Source organism: Pipra filicauda, unplaced genomic scaffold, assembly GCF_003945595.2.
Source record: "Pipra filicauda isolate LSUMZ 115617 unplaced genomic scaffold, ASM394559v2 scaffold179_size1759329_pilon, whole genome shotgun sequence".
In the NCBI taxonomy this organism is placed as follows: Eukaryota; Metazoa; Chordata; class Aves; order Passeriformes; family Pipridae; genus Pipra; species Pipra filicauda.
Window position 1 is genome coordinate 415621 of NW_024104286.1, and position 18565 is coordinate 434185.

The 18565-nt window shown below is 43.5% G+C and overlaps 1 protein-coding gene across 1 annotated transcript in view; it reads right to left on the bottom strand.

Moving 5' to 3' along the window:
- The window catches only part of CD96 (CD96 molecule), a 29411-nt gene extending 12077 nt beyond the window's left edge, over positions 1-17334 (bottom strand). The window contains exons 1-8 of the mRNA XM_027744093.2: positions 17277-17334; positions 13882-14307; positions 10245-10354; positions 8604-8826; positions 4417-4472; positions 2073-2163; positions 1540-1716; positions 278-331 (exon numbers count right to left, since the gene is read on the bottom strand). Of these exons, the coding sequence (XP_027599894.2) occupies positions 278-331; positions 1540-1716; positions 2073-2163; positions 4417-4472; positions 8604-8826; positions 10245-10354; positions 13882-14307; positions 17277-17334 (1195 nt within the window). The remainder of the gene's footprint in view (positions 1-277; positions 332-1539; positions 1717-2072; positions 2164-4416; positions 4473-8603; positions 8827-10244; positions 10355-13881; positions 14308-17276) is intronic.
- Between the last annotated feature and the right edge of the window lie 1231 nt (positions 17335-18565).

Sequence of the window (18565 nt, forward strand, 5' to 3'; positions counted from 1 at the left end):
CTGTTATTTTTAATTATTACTTCAGTGTTGAAAGAGCTTTATTCAAATGCCAGCTGAAGCATCAGAAATAACATTATGTGCCCCTCAAGGCTGGAGTTTAATTATGCTTGGTCTTAATTATGATAGATTACATCACCAAAATATCTGTTTATTGTATTTTCTCTGAAGTCATAGCTGCAGGAAGGGGTTTCTTGCTGTAGTAAGTGTTACAACAACTTCAGGAATTTATAGATTCCTCTAACACAACCCAGGTTATTTTATTCTTAATTTATCCTACCTTCTGAAACCATGGTGGGAAAAGCTTCAGGTGAAGCTTCATTAGACTTATTGTCTGTGAAGAAAAAAAAGAGAAAGATGAAACCAGTTCTTTAAAGTAGTTATAAAGGCTGAAAATTTAGTTTTGGCTTGTGTCATACTGTGCACCTTCACAGAAGGCATGGCTGAGAATTAATGTGATTCTTTCCTTTCTGTCATATCTAAATACATTAACGTTTTTATACAGAGTGGATCTATCTTAGCATTAGCATAACCTGCAGGCAAGAACTTAGACTGCTTTAATTGATGGCTCTCCAATTTGAAGATATTTCTACAAAACTACAAATTGGGTGAAATGAGTAATTTTGGAGAAAATGGTGATTTATCGCCCTTCCCTCTGAAGCTATATTTCCAGAGGATTCAGCTCTGGCTTTTGATGCAGTCTTACTTTGTGGAAAAACATACCAATAAGCATATCCACAGCCACAAGTGAACACAGCTGAGATGCAAGCAGTTGCCAAGGTACATGATGTACCAGCAGATGCTGCTAAGGGGTCAGCAACTCAATCCTGTTGTCTGTGCAGCAAGGATCATAATAATAATAATAATAAAAATAATAAAAAAGTGTCACTATGCATTTGCACCTGAGGAGGAGACATGAACAAGAGGGTGTTAAAGGAAATCTGTCAGATCTTCTCACCAGCCCCCCTGCATTCTCAGAAGTGCCAAAACCGTCTGTAATGTTGAGTCTCCCGCTTTCACCAAAAGAGCAGGACAGCATGTATACCCACTTCCCTAACCATGTAGCTAATCCTTATGGTACAGATTATAGGGGAGTTTCTCCATTGTCCAAAATGGTTCAACCTTTTGCAAGTTTCACTGAGGATGTATAACACAGCCCTGATCTGAGGGTTTAGATTTCCAGAGAGCTGCACTGCACACATGCAGACTTTTTGCCACAAATGCTCAGTGGGAAACACATGATTATAATAGCTCACTGGTCCGTGTGGCTATGCTAATCTATTTTTGGATATGGGAAGTACAGCAAGACACTGCCTAAACAAACAACAAGCATCTTCTGTTTGTGCAGGAGTTTCTTAGCTCATTTAGAGGCTTAAGCAAAGACTTGAGCTAAAAAACCTGCCAGAAAGTTCAAGCTGTGAGATGAACTTGTACAATAAAGCTTCCATGCTCTTGGTATTTCTTCAGTGTTTTAAATAACAGTGAATACATGTGCTTGGTGTTCTTAAGATCTCAGATGTGTTTCATCTATGAAAAACCTACCAAATGAAACAAATATTTCTTCCGAGGAAATATTCCATATTTCACTCCCGAGGGAAGGAAACAGACATGCACATGAGAATGTCTTATGTGTCTCTTGGGTCCCTTGCAGCATCAGCGTTGATCTCATCTGATAGAAACCTTCACTGTCTTGCAAATCTTCTTGTACAACAGGAATTTCTTGGGGAAAAAAGAAAAAGGCCCTCTCGTTCACTCCAGACCATAAATCAAAACTGTGCATAATATTGGTACTGAAAACAGGCTCATATAGATGCAGGTTTCTTTGCTGAGACACTACCAAAGATCTGTCAAGAACACTGTGGTTATACCAAACCATGGTTCCCATCCCTAGCAATTGCAGGGGTCTGTGGTCACAGCCATTTGCCATCTGTTCCCTTTGAGGAGGTCTGACACTCTCCCTTGCACCCAGACAGACTCCTGCAGGCTCCCTGTGGCAGAAATGGATGAGCAACCATCATTTCTCTTGGGAACCACTTCTACAGCTGTGCCATTGTCCTACTGACAGGTTGCTTTACCTCCAGGCTGCTCCGACGGGTTTGCTCTGTCCACGTACCACACAAGGCTTGGCTTGGGAAACGCCTTCCTCACAACACAGCTCACGCTGGGCTATGGGGCAGGAAAAGGAAGTTGTTAGGTTAGACTCCAGCATCCTCACCCTGCTGCCAGCTTCCAAATTCCCTTATGGACAGTGCTTGTTAACTCACAGTCCTGCTGTGGAAGGACGCACTTCCTTCCTCTTTATTGTGTTTCTTGCCCACTCCCTTCATTTTTCTGGTTGTGGGCAGTGTTGAATGAGAGTCCAGGGACACACCACTGCTCTGGATGAAAAGGCTCCAACCCTCTCTAGCCCTGGCTGTGGCTGGAAAGATGTAGGGTGACCCCCACCCCTCCTGCCTCCAGTGGTGAACATCCACATGGAAAAACACTGGAATTGGTAATGGGCAGTGTGTGTATGGAGAATAAGACACCTTCTGATCACCATGTGAATCCTCCCTTCATTAGGCAGATGGAGAGACAAATCCCATGAAAAAGACTGCCTAGTCTGTTGAATATACAAAATTAGATACCTTTGTAGCAGGCACAATATGCAAGAGGTTTCCAGAAATTGATGCTTTAGATGCAGTAGTCCTGGCTCTATGCCAATTGCTCCAAAAATCTGTTTTTGTGCTCCATTTAATTTCTCATCAAGCAATAGATGGGAAGAACCTCAAAATCAAGGCTAGATGAAGGGCTGGGCACTAGCAAGGTGGGAGGTCTCATCCTCATACTGCCTGGATGTTCACAATTACATTTATTTAGCAGGTTATGACACTGCTAAGTACTAAGCACTGTTATAAGAGAAATTGCCTTGTCCTTTTAAACAGAAAAAAAGGAAAAAGCGTGTGCTACTCATGCAGCACAAGGCCCACTTGCTGCCACTTTTGAAGAAAGTGGATCCCACATTTAGTTGAAAGCAAGCTTGATGTATTACAGCCAGGAGAAGTCAATCATTCAGTACAAAGACTGAAACTACCCAGCTGAAACTCTTTCCCTGCCATGGTAAACTGTATTGCTTTCCCCTATTTTCTCTTCATTATTCCCTTCTTTTTCAGGCACTTTTAGGTCATAATATTTTTATAAATGCTTCCTTATGAAGAAATACAAATCCGATATCCTTACTAGATTTAAGCCCTGCAAGAAAAAGAAGAAAAGAGAAGTAAAGGAGTTGGTGTTTGTTTGGAGATGAAGAACTGACAGAGGAGTTTCTATTGTCCAGTCTCATGATGGCAGCACCCTTACTCTGTTCAACAGGACTGTGCAGATGAAAGCCTGCAATATCCAACACCACACATGGAAATAGGTCATCAGGAAAATTATACCAGTCAGTTTTGCAGAACCGACTGACTCATGGCTTGTCTGAAGCAGGTGGATATGGCTAATGCAAGGTTCTGCCTGTCCACAAGCTCTGTTTCCAAGGAAAACCTTAATTTGGGATGAATGCTCACAGACCAAAAGCTTCAACTTGAAGAGATGGAACAGGAAGCAAAGCAGCCTAGCTAGTAGCCAGAGTGGCTTGCTAGTCAGTCATATGGGCCACAAATATGTTTTATGCCAAAGTATGGCCACTGCAGATCTGCAGACCTTTAGGTTTTGCCATTACCAAGCATGTGAGAAAACAGAGGCGTCAAAACACATGGGTAACTGCTCATCTCTAAATAGGGACTCTCAGACTTAGATCTAGTTGCTCTACTGGATTCTGACTGCCCCAGATGAGACAGGCTTGCAGTGTGATACATTATGCCCAACACGATCACCACCTTTTCATCAGCGTGTTAGGCCATGTCCATGCTCCAAGCACTGTTCCCACAGCACCTGCTCCTCCCTGTCCTAAGGGGGGCTGTGGGGAAGGTAGAGGCTGCCTCTCCCTGACCCCCTGGAGCAGCATCCTGGGTAGCAGGTGACCTTTTTCAGAGAGGGATTTTATGCAGTGTGGAGAGGGCAGCTCGAGATTGTTGGGTAGTAGCCAGCAGATGGGGAGGGAAAGGGGGAATTGCAGCCCCCTGCAAACCACATAGCCTCTTGATCTGTCCTGGAGTCTTCCCCAGGGCTAACATAAAACCAGATTTTGCCCACACATCAGAGAAGCCCTTAGCTTGGTCAAGTTTGTGCTCACCAAAGAAGTTCACTGCTGTGAGGACAGAAATTGCTCAGAGGAAAGGACATGAACAGCTGACATTAACTCTTTGCCGTGCCCACTGACTTGTGAGCTTTGTCAGTTTGGATGTTCCACCCATGCCTGATTCAGCTCAGCTTGCCTGGCTCTGCTGGGGTGACATGGTGGCAGTCACAGGCCTTACTCTTTGCTCCAAAATTTCTCACCTTCTGCGAGGTACCAGCTGAGCCCTCCTGCAGGCTAACAGAGATCTCGGGGTAAGCTGGAAAGCAAACATATATGTATTAGTGAAATGGACACTGAAGATCACAGTAACAGCTCCTAAGAAGACTTAACAGTCTTGTTTCATAAAAAGAGTTGAAATTAAATCCTAACTCCACCCACACAAGTAGCAAGATAAAAGCTTGCACAGCTGCAATTTGAGGTCAAGGAAGTGGTTTACAAGCACAGATCAGCAGCTACTGCCACAGGATTCATGATGTGTTTCAGTGTCTATCTAAACTACTCTAGGGTGGCTTTGCTGGGGAAACAAGATGAAAGCATCCTGCAGTCACAGCTCTGGCAGCAGAGCCACCCTTCCTGGGCCTGACGAAATGAAACACACCCCGGTTGTTGGTTCCTCTGGGTGCTTGCCAATCAAAGTCATCTCCAAAGGCTTCAGCCATCTCCAAAAACATTGATTGGTTTTGGGCACCAGCCACCCACGTGCTGTCACCTGGACAGACGTGTGGCAGTGTCACACCACAGATGTTTCCTGCCTTGCCAGGAAGCCCAGAGCTCACCTTCACATCAGAGCAGCAGGCTGTGGATGACCACATCCACATGAAATGGAAAAAGTGTTTTCTTTTGTTTTTGCAGCATGTTGGTTCTGGGTGAAGTTGACTGTACAAATTAAAGCTATCAGGTACTGTAAGCCTTTCTAAGTTGGCATTTCTAAAGTAGCCATTGGAATCCCTGCTTTGGAGTAATATTAACTGACTTGTTAAGTAAGGACTGTTGAAACTGTGTTAGTATATTAAAAACTCTCAAAAGCCTCAGGTAAATTGTACTTCTGACCTTTTCTGAGCCTTGAAACTGGACTGGAAACAAGTGCTGCCCCTGGATTTGTTAGGAGATCTGTAATTCTTTCTCTTTCCAACTTAAATCTCACTTTATTCTCTACCATTAAGATAGTTTTCTCTTTTTTCTTACCCTGTTACATTCCCTTACATTCCCCTCTGAGCTGAACTGCTCAAGTTTCTCTCTTGTATTATATGGCTAATCCTCTAAGGACTCTCCTGACTTCTTTTTTTCTTTTAATTTCCACTTTTCTGCTTAATGTTACTGACGGATTATTCCTGGTCATGACCTGTATTTAATTATTGTGGCCTTATGGTTTTTTGGACCCAGGGTACTTTTGGATGAAGTTTCCTTTTTTTTTTTTTAATATTTTTTCCTTCTTGGTTTTGCTCTGTACTCGTTTGTTTTGTTTTGTTTTGGGAGGTAGGTTGGTAGATTCTTCCTATCAGAAAATGAATGTATTAAGATTTCCTTCTTGTTTCTGCCTTGCCAAAACTGTACAGATGGTCGTGGAGCTGGCAGAAGACAAGCATACTTTTTCAGATGTTAGAAAAAGTCTGATAAACTGGATCTTCTAATCTCAGCAAAAAGTTGCCTGGGAGACTAAATGACGTCTAGTCTAGTGCATGCTCTTCTCTTTGTTTTTTGATGAGAACAGGCACACTTTTCCACATCTGTATTGGATACTGTCTTCTGCTTTTTCAGAAGGCATGTTTGCTGGGTAACTCTCATGCATAGCTCTCATGCATAGCTCTGAATAATCTAATAGATCTTTTGCAATTAACATCTTAGCCTCTGTTAACATTTTGACATTCGCTTGTCTTGCTAGGATATTTACCAATGTTTTGTATCTAGTGGAAATTCAATATTTAGTTCAGTAGTTTCTGAGGCTGAGCTTTTACTGTTACAAAAAGGGAAAATCAATATTTGGTGAAGTTAGACTTGAAAAGGCCGTATGTTTTCCGAGAAACTTGTATCTAAAAGAACTCTGTCCTAGAAAAGAAATATTTTAAAGTATTTCAGTCCAAAAGTACCCCTTAAAAAAAAGCTCTCTTTTTCAAACATCTGTCTTTACTCAACTTACGAAGACTCTCAACTTCATTGAGAGACTTTTTCAGGCCTTTCCCATCCTCTCCTGCCCAGCTCTCAACTGTGAGGAAGTGCCACTTCACTGCCCCTCAGACTTGGTCTGTCTCTGCTGTGTTTAGCCCTGCCTGAAGCATTTGTCAGAGTGATCCTGCACAAGGAGCTTTTTGCAGGCAACATCACCTGCCCTCTCCCCTGTTTCATAACACCCAGCCCGTGGGGTTCAATTGCAGGAGTGTTTGGGTGACAGGGGGATTGCCAAGATGGGAAAATCTCCCCAGGTTTCAGTTAAGCTTTGCTCTCTAGCTGTGTCCTTGCTAATGGCCAAGACAACAGATATAACCAATATAATGTGCTGTTGATGTTGTATACACATAGTATCTCTAGATTCTGTCCCATCCATTTGAGGCTGGATCTAACTGTTAGGACATAAAAGTTCATTTCTTTATTCCCTGGTAAGCACAAGGAAAAAGAGAAGGGTTCTCATCTGAAAAGGCTCTTTGTCCCCAGATGTCACCAAGAGAGTGCTGGATTATTCTGGCCACTGTCTCTGCCTATTCTGCCCTCCAGTGGTGCACAGGTATGTGTGATGGTGCAGGGGAGGCTCTAAACCCTCTGCTCTTGGCCTCACATCCCGCTGCAGGACAAGAGAGGTAAATGGAGAAAGGCTGGTATGATGCAATCATAAGCAGTATGACTTCAGGGAATAGTAACAGAAAAGAGTGAGACCGGATGCAAAATAGTTATTTTACCTGCAAAATATCAGATGTAGAAGGGCTAGGAGCACAAAAACACACTTCCTCCGAGATGTGGACTCTATCTACTTGAAGTCTGAGAGACTTTCCTTTAGTGCCCACCACAAACCTCAGGGCTCTCAGGGAGCCCCTGCACCTAACCCTGCCCTCAGGACCCCTGTGGGAGAGGCTGACAGCACAGCACCCTCAAAGCCAGCCAGCACTTACTGGGAAATACATGGGCTGTTCACCACCAAGAGCCACAATTGCCTTCTCTTGTTTGCCTCTCTACCCTGTTGTGCTAATATGCTGATGTGGGCGCATGCACAGACAAACACACACCTCACAGTAATTCTGGGAAAATCCAAATAAAGCAACCTCTTAGGCTAACAGACACAGAAATCAAGGTGAGAGCATCAGCAGTGATGGAGGGGAGGGAGAGTTCAAGTATGTTAGTATACTTGAACAATTACCCAGGTAACACTGTCGCTATTTGACAAATGTCAATATTTTAAAATAAAACCTGTGTCTGAATCATGCAAACGCAAGAGGAGATTTCAGATCATTAACTTCTATTTTTATTTCTTTTACATCAGTGTCTAACAGCTCCCAGACACATTTTTCTTTTTTTTTTGCTGCTCCCTGTTGAACCTTCCTGTTTATTCAGAGCATCAGACTCGCATGACCATGCCAGCCTCAAGGTGTGGGCTTCCTTGGACAATTAGCTACAGTCAAGGGGCTGTTGACAGACCCACTGTTTAACACCCATTCATTTTAGAAGCTTTGGAAATATGTTTTCCAGACCAACTGGTTTATATACAGAAAACAAAGCCTGGTTTTCAAGTGGGCAGCATTTTTCTGGTTCAATTGTACCTCAGCAATTGTAGAGTAGAGTTTCTAAGCCACTAGAAAGGGAACAGAGCAAGTAACTAAAGATGGGGAAGGCTTCCAGCATGAAATGGCAGCCCACATGTTTGCAGTACAGAGGCTACACCACTCCTGACCAGTTGGAGACTCCCCAGCCAGGACCCTCATTTCCAGAGCCAGAGTGTTTGGCAGCAGTTTAATATCACATACCTTCGAGGATGTGACTTTGCAACAACAGTAGTTGCAAACTGCTTACTAACTTTTGGCCATGATTTCCTAACCACAGGCAGCATGGTCATTTGGGGCACAGAGATTTTGATGACCTGTAGCCTGCAAACATAAACCTACACATCAGGGGAAGATACTGGCCATGTGCCTGCCAGTGGGGGTGATATATGTGCAACGAATCTACTGTTTTTTAATTTGAGAAACTGAAGGACTTGAAGGAATGGCCTCAAATTCTTCTAAGAACTAAAGGGTTATTTTCTAACATTTTACCTCATCGCAACTGGAAAAATTACAATGTAAATATGTTTATCTTAAAAAACCACAACAAACAGTGTGTTTCAAATTATTGGCTTCAGAACCAGACAGGAGCATTACCCTTCCAAGTGCAAGGAAGCAGGCAGTTGGCATAAGCCCCTTACCGTATACTCTCACAGTGGTGCTGCTCTTCCGGACTCTCTCTGGGTGAAACACCACGTGGCAGGAAAAGACCCTGCCATCATCAATGATTTTGGTGGGGAAAATCTGTAAAGTGTTGTTTAAAGCCAGGCGGACTCTTTGCCCATACACTGCGCTGCTGTTCCTGTACACAGCAGGACAGGAGGGCTCCTTGGTCACAAGTTCCTCTTTCCTGCCATTGTCACCCTGTGAAAAGAAAAACCCACCATATTGTGAAGACTGGACACCCAGAGAGAAAAATATTTTTGTAGGCCAACTCTATTCCCACTATAAAAATCTTCCCTCTCACCCTTAGAATTGTGTGGACATTTGCAACACTTATTTTTTTTCCTGAATACATTCTCTCCCAGAATTTCAACACCAAGAGCGGTCATCTTCTTACCAATAAAATATGGAGTAAATAACTGTGTCTGATGAATCCTGATCTCTGTATCCTGCAGAGAGGACAACAGAGCTGCTTTCTCACTGCACCAGTCTTTAAGTTATGCTGAACATCCCATACATATTAAATACGACTGAAATTTCAGAAAAAACTGTGCTCTTTTAGAATTTTAAATAGCTGGAATCTGATAACACTAACCAAAAGTCATCTCCTCTTATTATCTGTGTGGCAGCCACCCTTAGATATTGGTATAGCCTATAGATAGAGGTACATCTTGGACATCTGTGCCAGTACATATTTGCCAGCTTTACTCTGCATGACACATGGCAATCCACATATGTCATTGTGCTGACCTTTGGGGTTTTTTCCTCCTTTCTTCTGCTACTTTGTAGAGTGAACTAGCAAAACTAAAAATTAGTAAGGACAAGGATATTCCCTTAAAATTTTAATATTAAGAATGAATCAGGACAAAAGGTTAAAAACCCCAAAATATTTGAAAATCACCTTTAAGAAAACCCTCAACAGTTACAGCTCCTCAGTGACAATGGATATAAATGAACAGGCAAAGCTTAAGGAACTGCTCGCTGATACTTATCTTTATATGCTGAAATGAATGTTAAAAGGTTACATTAAAACATGCTTATAAATATTTATCCAGAGAGTGAGATAAAGTACAAAATATAGCAAGCTTAACATCTCACAGCAAATTGCTTTAAAGTAGTTTTTCATGTGCTTAGTTTGACAACTAGGTTTGCATGTCTTCAGTGGGCATCCGTGACACAGAGGTTAACAAAACCAAAAATATTAGTCAGTACCTTTTTTTATCTCAAAGCAGCTTGATATCTTACTACCCTACACAGTAACCATGTATTTTTCAGATACTAAAGCCTCACTAGAGAAAAAAACCCTGGGAAATCCAACACAAGAAATATTTTACTTCTGTTATATTTGCCACTGTCCGTGGCCCTGCTCTGTGTGTGGTCCTGAAAAATTAAAAAAAAAAAAAAAAATTCCCTCTTTGTTTCTTTAACAGCTATTATGGTGTGTATGTGGCAAACCCGCGTTTATATTTTTTCCCTTTTTTTATCACAGTCCAATGTGACTGATATGCTTTGTTTAGCAGGTTCTGCAGGACACACTGGAGTAGAACATTTCTGTTTCAGTCTGCAGAAATACCCTGTAGTCCTTTCTGAACTTTATACCTGAGATGAAAAATACTTACCACTAGCCATTTCAAAGGATAAGTGGACAAATTTTCTGAGGTCGTGTCCTCAAGGCATGGAATTTCTAAAGTCTGGTTTAACCACACTTTCTTCAGGTAGTGCTGCTCCTCTTTTATCATTGTAACAGCAACAAAAAGCCCAAGAAGGAAAATCAGAAACATGATGTTCATTGTGCTTTGAAAACCAACACTGACTAGTCTTCTGTTCAATGAACAGACACTTTTTTGATTAGAACGGAACTGTAATTTTCAGCCATTACCAATAGACACATTTGTTAAGTGAAAGCCCTACACCTGATTCTAGATGTAGTTTCATGACTCAATTCAGAGCTTTACCTGAATTTTTGGCAATTCCTATAAAAGCTTTTCTTAACTGCAGGATCAAGATGTCTCCTTTTCGAGCTGAGAATAATTCGAAGCTTCAATTTTTCTCTAACAGTTTTATTTTTCCTGTGGCAATAAACCTTCACATCAATTTTGTGCACCCGTATTTCGTTTTCTCTGAAGATATCTGCAGACCTTCTTTTCTCTAAGCAGGGTATTCAGCATGTCAGTCAGGTTAAGAGTAACCCCTTTTTTCAGTGTAACTGTTCCTGTTTTTATTCTCCAATCTGCCCACTTCCAGAAGCAGAAAACTTGTTACTCTTTCTTATCCATTTGAAAAGGCATTTCAGCATTTCCTATCCTACCCATTCCCAGCCCAGGGCTCCAGCCCAGCTGTGGGAGGGCAGAGTGGTGCACTGGAAAGAGCACAGCTGTGGCTAAGAGTTGGGGTGCATGTGTGCATTCAAACAGGAAGAGCAGTGGTGATGGGCTGGAGGTGCCACGAGTGGTGTGGTCAGCACTGGCCTCTCTGACCCCCAGCTGTGCAGTGGATGATAGTGTGGTGCAGCCTGCTGTGCCATCCTCCCTGCCACAGCCTGCTGTGCCATCCTACCTGCCTGCTGTGACCTGCCTTCCCTCTTCCCTGCAGGCAGGCACCAGAGCACACCGCAGGGAAACTCTTCAGCTTTGCTCCCCTGGTAGCTCTGGTTTGCATGTTGAGATGGAGTAGATATGTATTTCTTTTATTTTTTTATCTCAGAGGGAGTGAGAATATCTAGCTGTCCCGGACTGTCGCGTTATTTCTCAGTGGGGACTTCACAGTGACTGTAAATTCCTTTGTATCTGGCACGCAAGCACAGAGCAACGATGCCAGCACACAGCCTGTGCCACGGGGATGTGAAGAAAGGCAGTGCCCAGAGTTGTGACCAGGAAACTCAGTGGCAGAAGTAGCTTTCCTGCACAGTCCACCAGAGTGAAGCAGCTGAGGAGCCAGCTCTGACAGTAGGACACAGAGTGCAGAAGCCCTAAGGGGCTGGATAATGCAGAAAGGATAAGAAAAGGACGAAAGAAGCAAATCTATAGCTTGTCCAGGAAGAAAGCTGCACAGGAGACTTTGCTGGGGCAATCTACCATGTAAAAGTGCCGTGAAGCATACAACAAGTACAGACATGAGTGGTCACCCCAGAAGTTCAGCCTGCAAACAGACTCTGCCTGTTCTTACAGTCACATCCCAGCTGCTTGTTTCCCACTCCCCCATTTCTGTTCCCATCTCCACTAACAGCCTGTTGGCTAAGTCCTCTGTGTTTGTCTGTCCTATGCAGGCCTGCTGCTCTGTAGGCTTTTAGCAGTATCTACAAGCTGAATCCATCTGGATTCACTTCAGTTTGACGTAGTTGGAAACTACTTCGTCAGTGACTAGCACCCTTATCCACTCCACTCATAGACTGGATTAAGGGGGTTTTGCCTTCTTTTGTGTGGAAGTGGTTCATTGCAAAAGATCTGGTTACCTTAAAATACAAACCTGCAAGAGGTAGCAAACTGAATTTTTTAGTTCTCTCTAGCAAGCAGCTATTGGTATCACAGCTTGCTACCTCAGGTAGCGACCGAAAAAAGCCACAACGATGCTGATATGAACAAGAGCTGCCCACGCTTAACGCATAGATGGCAATAACAGTGTTGAACATGCCCATATCAACCAAGGGCACCAGCAAGAGAAAAGGAGCAATGCCTGATTAGCACTGTTATTGTGTTAAGAAAGAGACAGAGAACACATGGTATGAGGAACAGAAACACAGGAGGGTTTCACAGGGTTACCAGCATTGTTTGTACCTCACTGCACTCCCCTTGATCCAATCGCTCTGCCCTGTGAAGCACAGGAAAATTCCCCAAGAGGAACCTACCATAACACACCCCTGTACAGCGGGTGGAGCAGCAGATTTATCTTTGGCACAGTTATCCAACATGTACTGTTTAAACACACCCATCCTCTGTGGCTTGTGCAGAGGTGCTGGCTCTCATTTTGCCCCTGTGGGTTCATCAGGGCAGGAAGGTTCTGCAGGGTTGCCCGAGGTGTGTCTCCAAGATAAAAGTACCGAAATGCTTGGAGCCACTGCCATGCAGGGGCCATCAGGGAGTGAGGGTTAAACATTCCTGCATATTAGTCTTGCACAGAACCTCCTCCTGCTGCAGGACCAGTGTGATCCAGCATGGGAACCAACGTCCCTCCTGCCACCAGTCTGGCCTCATCATGAAGGTAAAAGGGCAGTAGGAGCAGAGCTGCCCTTTGCTACCCTTGAAATAACCTGCACCCACCCTGCTCCTAACCCTTGAATGTTTGCTACACCAACAGCCCTGGGCAAAAGCAGAGTGAGCATGTTGGCCTTACAGCTCTGACCTGAAACCGTGCCAGGTTTGTTGCATTTACTTTAATCCTGCTTGGGTTGTTAGCAGAAACCTGGGTCAGGGAGAGGTTTCTGGGGTCATCAAATCCAGTCCCCCATGTGCAGAACAGCAGGCTTGTTCAGTGTCCCTGCCCAGTTCCATCTTCACAGCAATTTGGACTTTCGCCCTCACTGCTGACACTAAATAGCTGTTCCCAATGTTGCTGCACTAACAATTGCCACTGTTGTTTAATTTGTAGTCAAATCCATTACCGCCTATTTAAATCAATTTGCTCCTTTGCTGGGAAAATTTAAATATCCTCCCTAGAGTTCACACACTCCCCTGAGGCTTACTCACCGAGAACAGTCATGCTGCTTTACAGCTTTCTTCTGGCTGACAGAAGCAGTCAAGTCTCTGTTCCTGTGATTGTCCTAAGCAATCCCCTGTTTTGCTCCAGTGTGTTTTTGAGAGTAGGGACATTGAGCTAACACCCAGCATGCCCTGCAGAGGCCAGCCCTCAGTCTGAACCAGATAATGGTGTTTTCTCTTTCTGGTGCCCAGTGCTGCACACCCTTAGCAGCAGCACAGCATGGTTTGGAGATGCACCATCCTTGGTCCCGCCATATCCCGAGCTGCTCATCCAGTGTTCTCCATGGCATGATTCTCCAAAATAAAAATGCGGAAACTTCCCATTTCAATACCTTTTTGGCCTTGCTTCATATTCCTCCAAACAAATAAGGTTTCCTAATCACGAGCTGGATAACAACAACTAAAGAGGGCCTGGTAAACAGGGAACTGTAGCAGCGACATTCAGTGGCACCACTGCAAACTCCAAACAGGTCACCATCACCGACCAAGAAATGTTCATCTATCCTGATACTCTCCCCCACCCCTGTTAGGATAAAGCAACATCTCCTTCACCATCACTTACCTTCTGCCTTGACAATAAGTTGAATTTTTGCAGCCTTTGTCCCATATGGGTAAGTAGCAAAACTGCACTTGTACTGCCCACTAAGGGTGACGGTAACGTTTTTCAGATGCAGAGCCCACTGGTTGCATTCAGACGTGGTGTTTGGATTGGTGGAACACAAAGATTCTGTGACATCCTGGCTGCAGCACTTCCTTGTGCTGAAGGACACCGAAAAATTGTAAGAAGCCTCAGAAAATTTGAAGTAATGAGTGCCATAAGTGGGATGATAAACAGCTATTTTGGCAGAATGGCTGTCTTCAGTCTTGGACCACTGTGTCTGTATTATGTGGGTGGTGTGTGATTTTGGGAAGAGGCACACCAGGGTCACGTCAGTACCAGGCAGAGCGCGGACCACTTCTGTTTGGGTAATGACGTCTCTAGACTGGCCTTAAAAACAAACAGGATCATTTTCAGTGCAAGTAATGTTTAAACAAAGCTTTTCCTAAGCCATCTTCAACATGATTTGGTGCCTTAGACACAGACAACTGTGAAGACCCTACAACTGTAACCACAGGCTTTCCAGGGAGGAGTTTTACAGCAAATTTCCACCAGTACAGACTGCAGAGAGAGAACTGGGGAAGCAAATGCATGTGCATCTAGAAGAGCGCAGAGAGCTCCTGTCACGCTTGTGGGAGAGAAATGGGAGCTCTGAGGGCCTCGGTGAAAACGGAAATCTTTCAAGGAATATAAATAAAGCAGAAACTGGGCCCAGTTATTCCCCAGCTCTTTTTGCAAGAACAAATGAGTTATCCCTGCTGGCTAATTCTGCCCCACACCGGCTCTCCCGCCCATTGCCTTTGCCTTTGCTGCTTTGGCAGAGAAAGCTGTTCCTTTACCTCCATGTTATTAAACATCTCCTGCATGCCCTAAACGAATGCCTGTCTCAGTGTCACAGTGAGTTGCCCTGGTATGTATGGTTTCTTCCTCAATTAATTTCATAAAGCAGGTGGCAGTCCTTAGTGTGCCATATAAAGGAGTAATGGATCGATGAAGTGAAGGGGCTTTCAGCAGGAGCCTGTACTACTTGGTTTAGCTGCTGCTGTAATAAAATTGATTTATCTCCCTTTCTCCCTCCTATGAGTAAGAGTCTTGCAGTCCCCAAACTCCTGTATGCAGGATACTGACAAACTCAAGGAGATGAAGAATTTATGGATGGGGGAGTCGTAGCGAGACAAGTAATCAATCACACCCACAGAGCCATATACAGGAAGTCCCTTTTCTAAAAGGGCATGCAGGTCCACGGAAAAAATGAACTGTGCAATTGCTCTTAGATATAGACTTGTCACCCCCCTTCTACATTGGATTTTATCCTCCCTGTGTATCATAATATCAATGTGTATTTGCTTTGGGAATTTGCCCTGCAGTCCCACCAGGCACACTGCAGGCTCCCCACGGCAGCAAGTGCCCACTGCTCACCTCCTTCACCTGAAAAAAGTGTGTACTCATTTCTTTGCTTTGACATGTGCTCTGCCATGCGGTGCAGGGCTCTGGGGCACATAAGCCAGGGCACGCCCTGTCAGAGGTCAGGCAACCTTGATGGTGCCTGCAGTGTGCTCCACACTCTGCCAGCTCAGCCGGGAGCAATACAGGGACCCAGTGCACCATCAGCTCTGATTGGACAGGGAAAAGGAACAAGGGCAGGGTGCCACATCCCCACAGAGGTGGCTGAGATTTGGTACCGATCCACTGAAGTGTGACATGGACACGTAGGGCCTAGGTGTGGGGAGAACAAAGCTACTGAATGGACATGGCTAACATTAATCTCTGTTGTTTCATTGCTGCACTTGCTCTGTTCATCTTTTAGTTGTGTTCAAAGAGATGGGATGATGTAAGAGGGTAAATAAAAACTAGCCTGAATGACAAGTGTTGTGAGAAAAATTACTGAAAACTATTTTTGTCAGTCCAAGGAGATTATTATAGGAAATGCTCACTGATTTCACTGCAAGTTTTGCACCAGTAAAAGTTAAGGAAAAAAGCAATTAGCAATCTTATGATCAGACTACAAGGCAAAAGACACATAACAAGCTTACTCTCATATTCATGCTGGTGCTGTATGAGGTCAAAGGATCATATAAAGAATGTCTATGAATAATCACTTGAGTAGTTTATATTAAGATGAAAAAGTTATATATGTAGAAACAACATTTTAATTTGTGTTATTTGTTAGTAGCCTAGCATGTTAGGTTACTTTAACTGAAAACCTTTCATGCGAAAGTGTTCTTAACTTTTTGTTAGCATCTCAATATAAGCACTCTCACTTTGTGTCACCTTTGTTTTTCCAAATCAAATACTGTCCATTAGCTCATACTTGTACTCCAGCTGAAATCTCTTGGAGTAACTCACAGACATTTAGGTGTCTGACCTCTACAAAGGGCATGGTGGTGTCCACTTTCACCTTAGAGTGACTTCAGTGAGGATTTCATCCTGAGGGGAAAAAAACCCCAAGTCCTATTTTTCTCTAATTAGTATTGCTCTCCTACATGTGTATGTCTTGAGGCCTCTATTTCTTTCATTGCATTTGAGAATTTCTATTTTCTATGAATACACATATTAATTATTTTTCCTTTCTTTTAAATCCAGTTTGCCTCAGTGATGAAGAAAATAGGAACAGGCTATGTCAGATTCTGAGATGCATCTTACCATGCCAGTCAGATACATGCAGTTTTTCCTTTATTAACTGGAAAAATGTGTACCCTACAAAATTGTTCTTCCTAGCTGATAATAAGTATTCCTGCACTGTGCATGATCAGACTTTTGGGGGTGGTAGGTGGAGGGTGTTAAGAACATGAATCTTTTTCTTGGTTTAAACTCCCTCTGACAGGGATGCAGCCCTCCTTACTCTTCTGAAAGTTTTGCTCTGATGACAAACTTGTTTCTCAAGCCTTTAACACAGCACATAGAGCTGGGAGAGGAAGGAGAAGGGAAGAATCTATTTAAAGGTTTGCAGCTGTACAATTTACCCTTGCCTTGCAGTGTTTCAATTCTTCCTCTCTCCGCATACACAAGTGTGTCTGTGTGAGAGAGAGAAAGGTGGTGTTTGGTTTTTTTCCCTCAGTGGAAGCCGTTTTCCTTTTGGCCCATTTGAGATGAGCACACATTGCCCTAAGTACACATGAGCTGATCTCATTTACTATTCTGGCAGGTTAGGCAATTTGAATGAAGTGATCTGCTAGTCAGCACAAGCCATTTACTCCTTACTAGTTGCACGTTATAACTAGGGTGATTAGAAAGTTGTCAGGAAACAGTAAATCATTGCCAGTAGCCATGAGACACATTAGTGAGACACACTAAGCCCAGCCTGCTCCTCCCCACCCTCCATCATAAAATGAATCAAGGTGTCCCATGGATACTCCTACCTGTGATGCTGGGCACCCAGAGGAAACAAAAGAGACAGAAGAGCCACCTTTTTTCCATCTTCACTTGATGAAGTTCTGGTAAATATGCATCTCTCTTGGTGCTCCTGTCAGGGACTCAGAAAAGGAAGTTGAAATGGTCTGCCCCGTGCAGATGTGCAACATAGTCACTTAGCGTGACTTCAAAGAAATGCTTCATTAAATGTGAAAGCCTCAGTTTCCTGCCAGAGTGATAAAATTAGTACATCTTGTGAAACCTTTAAGTTGAAAACATTGTCTACATTGCAAGCCCACGTTGTGGACCAATTTTTTTCTCTCTGTCTTTTCAGATAAATTCAGAATAAGCAGTTTAGTGGTTTACATGCTCTCAAAAACATGTCAAGTGTCTAAGGTTGAATAAATAATTTCTTTGAGATATGATTTAGGGGTGATTATGATGGTGCTAGGTCAGTGGTTGGACTTGATCTTGAAGGTCTCTTCCAATGTTGATGATTCTGTGTTTTCTGCATACTACATGGTAGCTGGCATACAAAAAAAAAAAAGCTTTTTTCCCCCAGCTTCATTTTCTTCACGTGTTAGTCCAGAATATCTCACATATATTATTTCTAGACTCTCTATACTCAGTATCTTTAAAAACCCCAGCAAAATAACAAAACCAATCCCCCTAAGCTATTATAGAGTGAATTTAGAGTTTTCTACATTCACATTTTTTTTCCTTTTTGTTCCTGAGAAGCCCATTAATTATTTCCTGCAAGATGAAGAATTACAGCATCACACACAGCAACATCCCTTGGTGTGGTTAACCCCTGCACCGTCCTTCAGCTGTCAGCTTTGGTAATGGCAGCACCCTCAGGCAGAAGAGCATGGTTCCTGCCTGTCCTGTCACCTGTCTTTATTGCAGGTCACCTGTACATCCTTCTGAGCTGTCCTCAAAGCACGCTGCATTTCCATGAGCTAGGCACACACCTGCCAGCAAAGCACCTCATTGCAGGCAAGTCTTATGCAAACTGGATCTGCTGCTGGCAGCTTTTCAGAAAGAAAGAGGTTTGAGTTCCTGCCTATCGTACTGCTTTCCCCAAAACCAAAAAGAGAAGGGCAGAACACCTCATATACACAGTGTAGACATACAGTACTTGCTGGCTCCTCCCGAGGTGGGATGGGTGTTCGGCAGGATAGCCAGGAAGGAGGCTTGTTGCCCCTGATAGCTCCATTCTTGGGGGCCCAAGGACAACCCACTCTTGGGATTTTGGGAGAGAAACAATTACAGTCCATCCACCAGGGCAGAGAAGACA